General features: G+C 36.3%; 1 protein-coding gene across 2 annotated transcripts in view; it reads right to left on the bottom strand.

Moving 5' to 3' along the window:
- Nucleotides 1-1467: 1467 nt before the first annotated feature.
- The window catches only part of LOC136856734 (uncharacterized), a 93248-nt gene continuing 79429 nt past the window's right edge, over nucleotides 1468-15286 (bottom strand). For both annotated transcript variants that reach the window (XM_067134812.2, XM_067134813.2), the window contains exons 3-4: nucleotides 7333-7533; nucleotides 1468-4280 (exon numbers count right to left, since the gene is read on the bottom strand). In XM_067134812.2, the coding sequence (XP_066990913.2) occupies nucleotides 3859-4280; nucleotides 7333-7533 (623 nt within the window). In that variant the 3' untranslated portion in view covers nucleotides 1468-3858. The remainder of the gene's footprint in view (nucleotides 4281-7332; nucleotides 7534-15286) is intronic.

Below are 15286 nucleotides of genomic sequence, written 5' to 3'. Positions count from 1 at the left end.
TCGACTGAAGCTCAGCTTGTTGGATTCCACCAAGATATAGCAGATATCCTGGATTCAGGAGGCCAAATGGACTGTATTGCGATTGACCTATCTAAGGCATTTGATAGGGTAGATCATGGAAGATTACTGGCAAAATTGAGTGCAATTGGACTAGAAAAAAGTGTGACTGAATGGGTGGCTATATTTCTAGAAAATAGAACTCAGAGAATTAGAGTAGGCGAAGCTTTATCTGACCCTGTAATAATTAAGAGGGGAATTACTCCAGGCAGTATTATTGGACCTTTATGTTTTCTTATATATATATATCAATGATATGTGTAAAGAAGTGGAATCAGAGATAAAGCAGTTTGCAGATGATGTTATTCTGTACATAGTAATAAATAAGTTACAAGATTGTGAGCAACTGCAAAATGACCTCGATAATGTTGTGAGATGGACAGTAGGCAATGGTATGATGATAAACGGGGATAAAAGTCAGGTTGTGAGTTTCACAAATAGGAAAAGTCCTCTCAGTTTTAATTACTGCGTTGATGGGGTTAAAGTTCCTTTTGGGGATCATTGTAAGTATCTAGGTGTTAATATAAGAACAGACCTTCATTGGGGTAATCACATAAATATGATTGTTAATAAAGGGTACAGATCTCTGCACATGGTTATGAGGGTATTTAGGGGTTGTAGTAAGGATGTAAAGGAGAGTGCATATAAGTCTCTGGTAAGACCCCAACTAGAATATGGTTCCAGTGTATGGGACCCTCATCAGGATTACTTGATTCAAGAACTGGAAAAAATCCAAAGAAAAGCAGCTCGATTTGTTCTGGGTGATTTCCGACAAAAGAGTAGCGTTACAAAAATGTTGCAAAGTTTGGGCTGGGAAGATATGGGAGAAAAGAGATGAGTTGCTCGATTAAATGGTATGTTCCGAGCTGTCAGAAGAGAGATGGCGTGGGAGTAGACGAATAAGTTTGAGTGGTGTCTTTAAAAGTAGGAAAGATCACAATATGAAGATAAAGTTGGAATTCAAGAGGACAAATTGGGGCAAATATTTGTTTATAGGAAGGGGAGTTAGGGATTGGAATAACTTACCAAGGGAAATGTTCAATAATTTTCCAATTTATATGCGATCATTTAAGAAAAGGCTAGGAAAACAACAGATAGGGAATCTGCCACCTGGGCGACTGCCCCAAATGCAGATTAGTAGTGACTGATAGTGATTGATTGATATAATACTCTCAATGTCCAAACATTTTGTAAAGCCTTGCAAATATATTTTTAATAATTCACAAAAATACTTTTATAAAACAAAAGTATATGATGCTTTAAGACATTTTACTCATAAAACCCTAAATAGAAATGAAATAGTTACTTTTCCCATGCAGTGAGATACAACTAATTAATTTTTTAAATTGTCAAATTGTTTTTTCTTCAGAATTTTATCTTTTGCAATAAAGATAAAGTTAAACATCTTAACATTGTATTATATACAAAACACAAAAACTTTCACATTGATTTTCACTCAATTTATTCCGAACACAAACACAGGAAAAGCCAAAAGTTACATACCAAGCAGAGTTCTTATGTCTGCTAAACACTACTCAGAATCATTAGTTTATAGTTTCCTTTTCCTGCCAGATCTCACAGGCCTCCAGAAATGCTGCAATTTGTGGAAGCATTTTCGGTGGACATCACAGCTGCAAAGGGTTAATTAAGGTACAGATCCAGCATTTGCCTGGTGTGAAAGTGGGAAACCACAGACTTCTACACAGTTCCTGTCACTCTGCACTGGTGGAATATAAAAGGAAGGCTGACCTTGCAGGTTCCCCCCCTCCCACAGCTTATTATTTGCCACAGTTATATGAAGTATGAAAAACCTAAATCTTCAGCTTTCATGTCATATTCAAAATTAATGAATTACTAAAGGATTAACAGCATAATACAGTAGAATCTCAATTTTCCATTCCTTAACTATCTGTTCTGTAGATTATTCGTTGCCCAAGAAATATTAATCTCTATTTTTTAAATCAATATGCAGTCGCTGCAAAAAAGAATGAATGCACTCTTGATATCAAGAGTGACTAGTTTTGCCTCTCATGGAGACCTTCACAGCCATGGTCATTAAACAAATGAGTAAAAACGATAATTTGTAATATAATTCCTATAAAATATCTTGAAATCAAGAGTGTGTTCATTTTTTTGAGCGACTGTTGAATCTCCGGTACAAGAGTCTACAATCGTAACGTAACTATGCACATACGCAAAGACTGGCAATCTGCAGCAAGGGTGTGTTCTACTAATTTTATGTTGTATAAAATAATTTAACTTTTAACTGCTAATATGTATTCCATCATAGAAGAAAGAGAAGCTAGTCAAAGTCAGCAATCAAAAACATACTTTAATGTCCATTCCATTATTGACGAACAATGTAATGTGCCTACTCCCAGTCCACAGCGTGTGTAGCAGGGGAAAACTATGCTGGCCTTTTCTATTTCCTGAATCACACCAACAACCAGCATGTAATATCTCCGGATGCATAACATTTGTCTCATTCTCTGCCAGAGTTAAATTCTTTCACACCTGTCAGAATACTGTATCATAAATATTTCACAGTGCACGACAATCGGAGTCCAACCTAACTGCCTCTTTGTCAGTCTCCAGTTTTAATAGAAAAATATGGTACATCATACTGTAGTTTCTAACACATCAGTGCAAAGCAAGGGAAACTAAAGTGAACATTTATCTTTTGTATTCTAATTGCAAAGGGTTAAACTTCCACTGACCGAATGACTCTTCCTGGATAGTTTAAAGATACAACATGCCGCGGATTGGACGACATCACAACACGCTATACAATGCTACCAACTTAGGAACTTATATTTGGCTAGTGACAAGACCATTGGTCAGGATTGGCTAGGTCCGGCTAGTGACAAGACTATGGGGGAAAATGTGTAGTTCTAACGAACGAAAATAAAGTGAATATAATTAAACGGTTAAAGAAAAGTGAACTAGTCACAAATTTTGCATCAGAATTCTTGGTGTTACAGCAGTGTGGATTAATGCATTTTATGATTATATTTTAGTCAGTTCCATTAAAACTGGTAATACAGATTACCCGTTTTTTTTTAAATTAACTGTTTGCTATGTCCTACCCATTAAGAATGAAAATCGAGATTCTCCTGTAAATGATTCTCTTAACACCTATGCAATATGTCACACTTGTGACACTAGCATTCTAGCAACAATACAGTGGCACTTAGAGTTAAAAGGAAGATGAAAAATTATGAGCAAGGTGCTTACATTGGTAGCAATTAAAGAAATGTGCTGTTCTCCTACAAACTGCTGCAGAAAAGAAACAGGTTTCTCTACTAATTCCCCATATTATATTTGAATTCTCCTGTAAAAATATACAATGCTTTCAAAGTACTGTATTTTTAAGATTTCACAGGAAGTTGACATTTTATTTTGGTATTCTCTATATACCATATTGCCGAGGTTACGGATAGTGGAAGCCTTTACCTTGCACTCCTCCAAAAGCCTTAATGGCCTATATGGAGATGGCTTTGATTATTATACTTCAAGTTCTCACTTTCATTAGTTTTGCTTGATACCATATTATTGAAAAGTAAAAGGTACTAGTTTTACAAAGCATCCATGTTACAGAACAAATTGCAAGAACTTATTTGCATAATATAGTTTCTCCATATACATCAAGCTAAAGGTAAATGTTCTTCTGATTTCCTTACATAAATTATCTCCATTTTATTTAGTGCAGATTGTCTCACTTTATACGCACTAAATTTACAATTATAGTCAGATTTGTTTTAAACCCTGTCAATGTTGATACAAAATTTATACTCGAGTTGGTCAAGAATTTGTTAATAAACCTAGTTTTAATCCTAGATTGACTAATCCTTTACTTGCTGACACTTGCAAAACAGCAACAGAAATTGCTGCTAAAGTGACAGCTCCTTCTAAATAAATTGCATAAATAGTTCTAATTGTACTAGATGTGAGACCCACTCCCCCTGCAGCAGTGAAGTCCAAGGGAAATAGTAGACAGGCAGAAAAGGGTCTCTGCCGGCCTGCCCCAAACAGAAGGACTCCAAACGTATAGTACACAGCAATTGAAATGGCAGGAAAGCACTTAAGCCAGCATGGTGGAGTGAAGGGCGGATGAAAATGGATGTTCGTTTCCCTGACTTGACTCTCGTTGCTAACCTCCACTTGTCTTACACTGTTTCCTTCTGTTGGGTGAATGTCTTGCTGAGAACAGTGAGGTTTCTTACCTGAAAATAATGAATGCATCATATGAATATTACATGAGTAAAGATTTAGGAGACTATAAAAGGTGTCAAAAGAAGATTATTGTTTATGAACTTCTAAGGGTTTTATTACAGTTACCTATATGTGCTCATGAAAGTATAATCTTATGGTTGGACATTAGACAGTTAATTAGGTTTCAAGGTCTTATTAAACACCCGGCTTTTTACACAGGGTTGTTGGAAACAACGTGAACCGGGCCTATAAGCGTTAGAGGGTTGCTCATGCTGGTAAATAATTTGAAAGAAATAATTTGATATCTCGCACCTCACAGGCAAATTCATATGGGATTTGTAAGGTGGTGTTGCTAAATCTATACATTATTCAGACTGGCTTGAGAGCACCAGTCAAAGAATAAAACTTCACCACAGGAGGGGTTTGAATACTGACCTCTGAGTTGACAGGAACGCACCAAAGGAAGTACGCTACAGTGACAATGGCTGAAAACAAGGGTGTGTTTATGTTTGATGTTGATTTCTCGGCATGGTTCTTCCTAAGTTACATTCAGATTTAGCAACACTGCCACTCAAAGCTCATATGAATTCACCTGCAAAGTGATCTGCTTGGTTAACTTCAGCACTGATAAAATGACAACGATACGAGATATCAAATTATTTCTTTCAAATTATTTATTAGCATGACCAACACTCCAATGCTCATATACACAGTTCACGTTGTTTCTGACCACCCTGTATAATATATAGGACATCTTACAGCTTGAGTTACCGAGCTCGATAGCTGCTGTCGCTTAAGTGCGGCCAGTATCCAGTATTTGGGAGATAGTAGGTTCGAACCCCACTATCGGCAGCCTGAAAATGGTTTTCCGTGGTTTCCCATTTTCACATCAGGCAAATGCTGGGGCTGTACCTTAATTAAGGCCATGGCCGCTTCCTTCCCACTCCTAACCATTTCCAGTCCCATCGTCGCCATAAGACCTATCTGTGTCGGTGAGACGTAAAGCAAAAAAACAGCTTGAGTTGTGAAATAGTGTAAATGAAATTTATCATGGGGACCACTACTTCTTATCATGCCTAGTACACTTCATTATGATGCCATCATGAACATTTGTAAATCCGATGTGCAAACTTAAAAAGAAACAGTACTGTTTCTCAGGAATTGTGGAGTTACAGGATAATGATTTTATAGGAACATCATAACACATAGAAATGATTAAACAAACAATGTAGACACAGTGAAGAATATAAAAGGGTGTAATAAGATTTCAGATGTTATTTACAGAGTTTTGAATGATATAGATGTTGATTCCCATAGGGAATCTGAAACATTTATCCCGAATGAGTAAATTTATAATACTAATATAAATGGTCCGTTATTAGACATTATAAATTTTCCAGCTAACTCGTTCCTGGTTGCCAGCGTTTCGCCCTCGTGTGCTAGGTTGGGCTCATCAGTTGATACCTAGCACACCTACCAAGATGCTGGCTAGCGCATACCGTGGAGGCCACTGCGTAGGCTACTTAGAGCCCCCGGCAGTGCCAATGCACTATGAGAGACTTTGTCTCTTTACCAAAAATTGATGCCTGCTTGGCTATCACATGATATAGATGTTGATTCCCATAGGGAATCTGAAACATTTGTCCCGAATGAGTAAATTTATAATACCAATATAAATGGTTCATTATTGGACATTATAAATTTTCCAGGTAACTCATTCCTGGTTGCCAGCGTTTGTACTTACACTCCTCTCTCTGATTTCTATGTTTGGACTCAGAAATGGTTATTGGAACTTTAAGATTATCCTATTTGACATATCAAACATTTTAAATTGTATCAACCTTCTGTTGGACATAATTAGGTATTCTAGATTCATGTGGTCACCTGCAATTCCAGGCAAACAAAAATAAAACTGATTTTTCTCTCTCTCCATTTTGACTAAACATCAATCTTAAAAACAAACAATGAATACTCCAATATAACTATTATAATAATAATAATTATGCTATTTGCTTTATGTCCCACTAACTACTCTTTTATGGTTTTCGGAGACGCCGAGGTGCCAGAATTTAGTCCCGTAGGAGTTAAGTAAATCTACCGACACGAGGCTGGCATATTTGAGCACCTTCAAATACCACCGGACTGAGCCAGGATAGAACCTGCCACGTTGAGGTTGGAAGGCCAGCACCTCAACCGTCTGAGCCACTCAGCCCGGCAAATATAACTATTAAGAGCTTGTTTTGCTTTCCCTACAAACAATAGACTGAACTAACTCTGGACTGCCTAACAACACTTCCACTGATATACCCATATATCCGTCCGACTCGTTGGCTGAATGGTCAGCGTACTGGCCTTTGGCTCAGAGGGTCCCGGGTTCAATTCCCGGCCGGGTTGGGGATTTTAACCTTCATTGGTTAATTCCAATGGCTGGGGGGCTGGGTGTTTGTGCTGTCCCCAACATCTCTGCAACTCACACACCACACATAACACTATCCTCCACCACAATAACACGCAGTTACCTACACATGGCAGATGCCGCCCACCCTCATTGGAGGGTCTGCCTTACAAAGGCTGCACTCGGCTAGTAATAGCCACACAAAATTATTATTATTATACCCATATACCCACACCTACACACAGTTGAAGACCCATGAAATTACTGTTAGATCGTGTTAGTAACTAGGCTTGCTAAATTCCTACTGGTTGTGCTATTAGTTTCAAGAGAGGAGCATCAAGATTAAAAAATGTGTCATTTGGCAGAAAATTGATTTTTTCTTGGTACGCTTTCCCTTTATTATACACAGAACTTCTCCCTAGATGAAAAAATTGTTCATGGTGGCAGCACTCCCTAGTAAGTCTTCATGGCATCCCAGCTGAGAACCACAGGTTTAATCCTATTACTTACCTGCTAAGAGTTATTATGTCTAGTTTTAAATGTTAACTGAATAACAAACTTCCTTTATATTTAGAAGGTTGTGTTTATATTAACTTGAAGTAAATTTGCTTTGAATATGTGCTTCACATATTGAATACTGCAGATATAAATCCATCTTCATAGCATACCATTATAATGACAGCAACACTGGCCAAATGCACTACAGAATGAGCTTCCTAGCTGTAAGTTAGTGGCAAGACACTGTAGCTTGACAGCCACCAACATCCCAATGTTGAGGACTAGTAGTAGATGTAGCGGAATTCCAATAGCTGCGAAGATTACAGCCGAAATACGGCCCAGGGTTGTACGAGGAACAGGGGCGCCAAAACCTAAAATTAAATACGACTTCTGTCATAATATTAACTCTTACACATCGATAAAAAACCACTAGTTCATATATACACATATCAATCTAAATGTATTTATTATCACCAATCATGACAGTTCAGGATCAATTTTCACACAAGGATAACATGGTTCTCACAGAAGATTTCATACAACTTATGAATATCAGTCAGCTGACGGCATAAGGGAAGCAGCATAGCAGGGCCAGCCGGAAAGTAAGCTCTTTGAATGTTTTTCGATACCGTACCACTGCACATCTACAAGGTTTTGCTCTTTTTTTAAAAACATTTCTTTACTTTCTATAATGCCTTACCAACATTGTATTCAAGAATTAACTTCAATTTCGGTTTTTCTCAAGGAGTTTCCCTGGCCATTGTATTTTAAATTTTAAGTCCATTGTCAACCTTATGTTATTTAGAGTTTATATGGAACAACAATAGCAAAATTTCCAGTATTTTGAAGAAAAGAAGATCACCTCTACGATCACTCATGTACACTGATTCTATTACGAATTTGAATATCGACTTATTGAGTGTTTTTTAACTTAATATGAAGGAACATTTCCTAACCTCATCATCATCATCATGTGTTTATTTATTTACATGTGCCAATTTTCCTATCTTACTATATAATTTTAGCTGAGGATGTTCCAAACCAGAGGAACAAAACATGTACTAATCTTTTAGTCAATCAACTAAACTTTAAGTTAGAGTATGTTTGTAATCACATGAGCTAGGTATTAAACAACAAAAAGTATTGGAAGGTGGGATTCTTCCTTTAACCTCAACCTTAGAAGATTTCACATTATAAATTACTTCTATCAGTATTTTGGAAACTGAACAGTAGTGATAAGAATAAACAAAATTGACCTCCACATCGTAAACTTGACACATGATCAATTGTTAGGGATTTTTTATTTACTTATTTTTGCAATTTTGCTTTATGTTGCACCAACACAGATAGGTCTTATGGTGATGATGAGAGAGGAAAGGGCTAGGAGTGGGAAGGAAGCAACTGTGGTCTTAATTAAGGTACAGCCCCAGCATTTGCCTGGTATGAAAATGGGAAACCATGGAAAATCACCTTCAAGACTGCCGACAGTGAGGTTCGAACCCACTTTTTAAAAAGAAACACCTATTTAAGTGTTTTACTCTCTTTCCTTTTCTTCTCTTCTTTTTTTAACCTATTTCGATTGCGATGGCATCTCTTCCTTAGCAAGATTTAAGTTATGTTTTAAGGTGGCTCAGACATAATTAAAAACAAATCAGCTCATGAATGGTCATTACTAGGGAATGGATGGATAATATGCTTTCAGACACCAAGCAAGAGTTCTCCCACTGTTATTCTGTTGACACATTAATCTCTCTCAAATTCAAATCAACTCCCAGAGTACAACACTGTACACACGGGTTGAAAACAGATTAGAATGGAGTGTTTTTCATACGTGTATCCATTTAAACTGGAGAGAGCTTCCTTATTAAACCCCTGTTGGCAAACTACGATCACAAGGCCGTATCATCCTCAAGTAGCATCCTTAACCCATTCGCATAATTTGATGAGCTGTGGTCGCGCACGGTGTTTTAGCGCATGAATCAAATGTCAAGCTCAGCTCGCAACAATGCTGTGTCTCACTTATCTTCGTATATTTGATTTCGTTTGCAATGTAAGTCCTCAAAATACACACTGTAAGGAACTAGAGGTATGTACTGTTGGTAAACAATGCTATCCGTATTTCTGTGTGACACTGGGATTGTTGAACAACAGTTTATTTTCTTCAGTATTCAGTATTCATTATGCAGTGTGTTGTATGTACACCATCCTACTCATAACCTAATGTTTGTAAAAGCTTCAATTATTATGTTTTTCCTAGGTGTATCCATTTAAACTGGAAAGAGCTTCCTTATTAAACTCCTATTGGCAAACTAAGATCACAAGGCCATATCATTCGCAAGTAGCATCCTTATCCCATTCGCATAATTTGATGAGCTGTGGTCACGCGCGGTGTTTTGGTGCATGAATCAAATGTCAAGCTCAGCTCGCAACAATACTGTGTCTCACTTATCTTCATATATTTGATTTTGTTTGCAATGTAAGTCCTCAAAATACACACTGTAAGGAACTAGAGGTATATACTGTAGGTAAACAATGCTGTCTGTATTTCTGTGTGTCACTGGGATTGTTGAACAACAGTTTATTTTCATCGGTATTCAGTATTCATTATGCAGTGTGTTGTATGTACACCATCCTACTCATAACTTAATGTTTGTAAAACCTTCAATTATTATGTTTAATATATTTTATGCTCAAAGATGCCAAAATATAAATATTATATACCAGAAAACTGAACCTTAATGAGGCTCATTATAGTTCAAATTTCATTATGATAGAGGTTCTCCACCAATCAGAGTTCAGATTTTCATTATGATACAGGTTCTCCATCAATCAGAGTTCAGATTTTCATTATGATACAACTGTTTGACCAATTAGGTAAGGATAGCATCGCACCTGCGCTCAACGCACTAGCTTCACTCTTGTTTCCAAATCAAATATGTCGGACACGCATATTAACATCAATGCACCTTCTACTTCCAATATTTCACAACTACACAGCACATTGCCACAAATTCACTTCATTAACTGTACAATAAACAATTTATATTTGGAATAAAGCTAGGTTATAATAACCTTCTATCAAAGCTTTGAAAACTGTAACGTGAAAATATATCAACAAATATTTATTTGGCATGTTTACTTGTGTATTGAAATGTTATCTAACATTATCGCCCATTGTTTGGAATTGTCGTCCAATTGTGAAATCTACCATGCATATTTAATTTAAAAACTGTATCTCCAATTATTACGTCTTTGCTGGATCCTTCTGATTCACTCGATTGTCGATCGATAGTGGCGCTGTTGCGCAGTGGGGACTCTGAATGCTGGGAACCGTCTGACTTCTGCCTTCTCTGTGAGCGAGGAGCCAGTAACTTGAGTGCCAATGTCCAAACATGGCTGCGATTGCCCGTGTCCGTAAGAAGACATCTTGGAATTCTCGGAGTGTGTGGAAAATGTTTGGAACTGTCGTCCAATTGTGAAATCTACCATGCATATTTAATTTAAAAACTGTACCTCCAATTATTACGTCTTTGCTGGATCCTTCTGATTTGCCCGATTGTCGATCGATAGTGGCGCTGTTGCGGAGTGAGGACTCTGAATGCTGGGAGCCGTCTGACTTCCACCTTCTCTGTGAGCGAGGAGCCAGTAACTTGAGAGGCATTGTCCAAACATGGCTGCGATCGCCTGTGTCCGTAAGAAGACATCTTTGTATTCTCACAGTGTGTAGAAAATGCAGCGGGACACTCCTGGTTAATCTGAGAGGGTATTAAGGCTGTGCCTTAATAATATTTTTGTGGCTCCAACTTTTATTAAACTTATTAGTGTAGGAAGAAAACTTCATGTGAGTGTTAACCGTTTACTGGCATGGCAAGTTATAAATGTAATGTAAGTTCTAATATTGGATACCCCACACAAGTAAGTACTGGAAATTATAACTATTTCTGGTGATCTCGTATGGCCATGGATTAAAAGTAAGTGATCTTATCGTGGATTTGACCTACATTATAATGCAACTTTTGGCAATGTCGGTTGATTAATTAAAAAGAGTAAACGTTGATAAACAAAATGTTCTTGTATCAGTTATGGATTAAATTCATAAATGTAAATGTAACTAAATTATGTGGGAATTTGGAATTGCTAGTTATGCGTCTATGAGGTTGTATTTTGTGTGAGTTTTTTAAACTTATTGTTTTGTTGTTTGTGCTTGATTGTCAACTCATTCTTCATTATTATTATTATTATTATTATTATTATTATTATTTAATTTTGATGTGTATTTTCCTCCCTAATTTTTCTTCGTTGTTTGAATTTGCCTTCTAACCGTGTTGCTATTGCGTTTGGTGGCTGACTCCTTGTATGGGATCGTTATTTGCATTATTCGGGACTTTAATTAAATGACACCTCATGTATGCATCTTGGCTGGCGAACTGTTAAAAAAAAAAAAAAAAAAAAAGTAAATGTAATTTCATACTATCACCCATGGGAGTAATTTAAAAAAATTATTATTATGATTTTTAATAACATTGAGTCTGTGAAAAATTGAAATTTGCTAGTCGACATTTAATTGAATATATGCCATTCTCTTTATGTTTTCTTGTCACATACTGCCCATTGTTTGGGGTTCTTGCCTTTGTTTATTATTACATAATGTGTCATCTCATCTCATCTTATCTGATGGACACGTTTTAATTTTGGTGGCTTTGATAACTTTTATGGGATTATGGCTTGGCGTAGGTAACGACTAGCTTCTGTTGCGTGCTTCCATGTTCTGTTATTAAGTGTGGAATGTTTATATTTTTCCCTTGTAATTCTTGACTTAGTTGGGATAGCTTTCTGCTATAATTTTATTGTCATTTAATCTTGTTTCGTTTATTTGTGTAATATTTATTCGTGGTTGGAGCCACAATCTTTTTAGTACGTGTGTCCTTGTGTGTGGCTTGTAATTATTTGCAAAGGAAGTGTAGCAAATTTCAATTTTAAACAGTGTTAGTAGTTGCAGGCCCGTATACTGACGATCATCTATTTAATTTATTTATGAATTTACTGTATACTAATTATCTAGTGTTTATAGTTCAAATATTTATTAGTATTTGGTAGCAACCAATTTTTCCTTTTAATATTTTAGTCTTTCAATACCTTAAGTAAACATTATTTGCAATTTAATGAGATGAGTTTTAAGCCTTCCAAATATTTAATTATATAAAGAAGTGTATGTTCATGTCAGCTTCATTTATGCCAACTTGAAATTCATTATGAAGTATTGTTTCACGATTTAATTTTCTTTGCGTTTTGGTTTTAAAAAATACATATATATTTAACTGTACATATATATTATAAAATTTAATATTTAATTTATTAAGTAAAATTCTTTAATTTAATTTTAATCTTGCTTCTTATTTAGTAGCTAGTAATATTGACCTGGCAAACTTTCAAGCGCTAATTTTAAGATCCAGTCCTTTATCCTACATATTTTGGCCCTTCACGCGTTGAATTTTGTGCTACTGCCCTCATGGTAAGTAAATGTGTTTTATTTTCATTTTGCTATTTATGTATTTGCATTGTTATGCCTGTGTTCTTCTTAATGGGGTTGCAAAAACATATGTCACTGTCAAGGTTTCTGATCCACTCATGGAAAATCAATAACCCAGCACAAGCACTCTGTTTAGTAAACTCAACCGTCAAGTGACATCTCGACAGAAATTTATGAATATTTAAAAAATAGAGTTATAATTATCGTCGAGCATAAACAGTTGTATGCAACTCGCCAATAATGCTAATTAGGACACTCGTATGGAAATTACAAAACTACTTGTGTCTTAAATGTTGCCATTAGAGGCTTGTTGCATAATGTACTATTAGTTATCTTTTATCAAATGCTAAATGTGTTGTAAATTTATATAACCTTAAATATGTATTGTGAATACGTCTAACCTCACAATCTCTATAAAACTCTGTAATATTCATATACTGGGTATAATCCACTATCATGGAGGTTTCTGGAAACTTACAGTAATGATTTATTATCCAGATACATGTAGAAACATTAGGAATTTTTTTGATTTTGTCACTGTGGTTTGTGTATGTGTAATCAAACATCCGAGTTTGATCTACTCTAATAAGTGTTCCTTATATGTTCGGATGTGTTCCATTTAGAGTGTTGCAAGAACATATCCAGAAGTCAATATTTCTGGACTGTTTGTCAAACAGTATAGAGGATAAATTGGGGCAAATATTCGTTTATAGGAAGGGGAGTTAGGGATTGGAATAACTTACCAAGGGAGATGTTCAATAAATGTCCAATTTCTTTGCAATCATTCAAGAAAAGGCTCGGAAAACAACAGAGAGGGAATCTGCCACCTAGGCGACTGCCGTAAATGCAGATCAGTATTGACTGATTGATTGATTGATTGATTGATTGATTGATTGATTGATTGATTGATTGATTGATTGATTGATTGATAGAACTGACAGGCTGAGAGGCCAGAGAGTGGAGAGTGAGAGTGCAGAGTATGGATAAAGAATCGACTTGAGTGAGAGGGTAGTCAGTCTTGCCTTGTGATGGTAAAGTGAATAATCAGTGTGTGGACTTGTTGATATCTGTACTGGAGAGAATCAATAGTAAATTGCTTCAGTGTGTTTCCCTTAATAGTAAAGTATTGTGTATACTTGTGTATAACTGTGTGTTGTTAAGGAATAAATGTAGTGGCAATGAAATGTCGTATGGCTTTTAGTGCCGGGATATCCCAGGACGGGTTCGGCTCGCCAGGTGCAGGTCTTTCTACTTGACGCGCGTAGGCGACCTGCGCGTCGTGATGAGGATGAAATGATGATGAAGACAACACATACACCCAGCTCCCGTGCCATTGGAATTGACCAATTAAGGTTAAAATCCCCGACCCGGCCGGAAATCGAACCCGGGACCCTCTGAACCGAAGGCCAGTACGCTGACCGTTCAGCCAATGAGTCGGACGTAGTGGCAATAAAGTGGTTTTATGCAAGGAAGTGAACATATCTCGTGTGTTATTTATTTACATCATAATAAAATCACACTGAGAACGATAAGTACAACTGACATAGCTGTAAAAATTATGAGAGTTTGAAAGCGCTTGCAGAAAGTTATTTAGATGACGACTGTATCATTAATGATGTTTTGGAAAATTAATCCGAGTTCAAGATTAATGATAGCGTCGATCAGTCCTTTGTCTTTATTCATGGCGAAGTTATGGCTCAAGGCCCTCTCTTACACTTAATCACAAGATTTCGGAAATTATTTAACAGAAATATAATTTAAAAAATACAACAAATCATTTTAATAAATCATATCATAGTAGATATAATATGGACATAGTAACAACAGAAATAATTATAGAATGCACAACATAACAATATAAATTAATATGATGATAATAATTATAAAACTAACAATAGTAATACTGAAAAAAGGAAATACAGCAAAAACCTATAACTAGCAAATACAGTTCTAATTTTTATGAAAATATGCTCATTCATGCACTCATTCACACTTCACTCATCATACAAGTCAGCTAGAAGTATTCAGTAAGTGATTTTGGCAATCCATCTTAAATCTCCTACAAGAATGCAAATCTCTAATGTTAGCAGGGAGGGTATTCTACAGCCTAGTGGCAGTACTACAGAGGAGCAGTTGTAAGCTCTGGAGTGACTGAGAGATATAGTTGAAGAGGAGCCAGATCATGTATCATGGTTATGATAGGAGGAGAGGTAATTAAAGTTTGATGAAAGGTAATTTGATACACCTGAATTTAGAACTCCATGCAAAAGGGATAATGTGTGGAGATTGTGACGCTCGTGCACACAAAGCCGTGACAACTCCCTGTAATAAGGTGAAATGTGAGAATCATATTGCAGCTTAAACATAAATTGAATACAGGTGTTGAAATTCTGTTAGAGCATCTTATTACTATCTTGAGATATGTCTGTAAGTACTGTGTCGCAGTAGTCCAGAACAAGTAAGATTAGGGATTTTACCAGCTGTATTTTAAGTTTTAGAAATAGAGTAGAGGACATTTGAGAGGAAAAGGGGATTTCTGAACTTCACGGCATGTATTTGTCACTTGTTTGGTCCAATTTAGCATCTCGGTCATT

The sequence above is a fragment of the Anabrus simplex genome, chromosome 1 (genome assembly GCF_040414725.1).
Source record: "Anabrus simplex isolate iqAnaSimp1 chromosome 1, ASM4041472v1, whole genome shotgun sequence".
NCBI lineage: Eukaryota > Metazoa > Arthropoda > Insecta > Orthoptera > Tettigoniidae > Anabrus > Anabrus simplex.
This window is presented reverse-complemented; position numbering and strand designations above follow the sequence as displayed.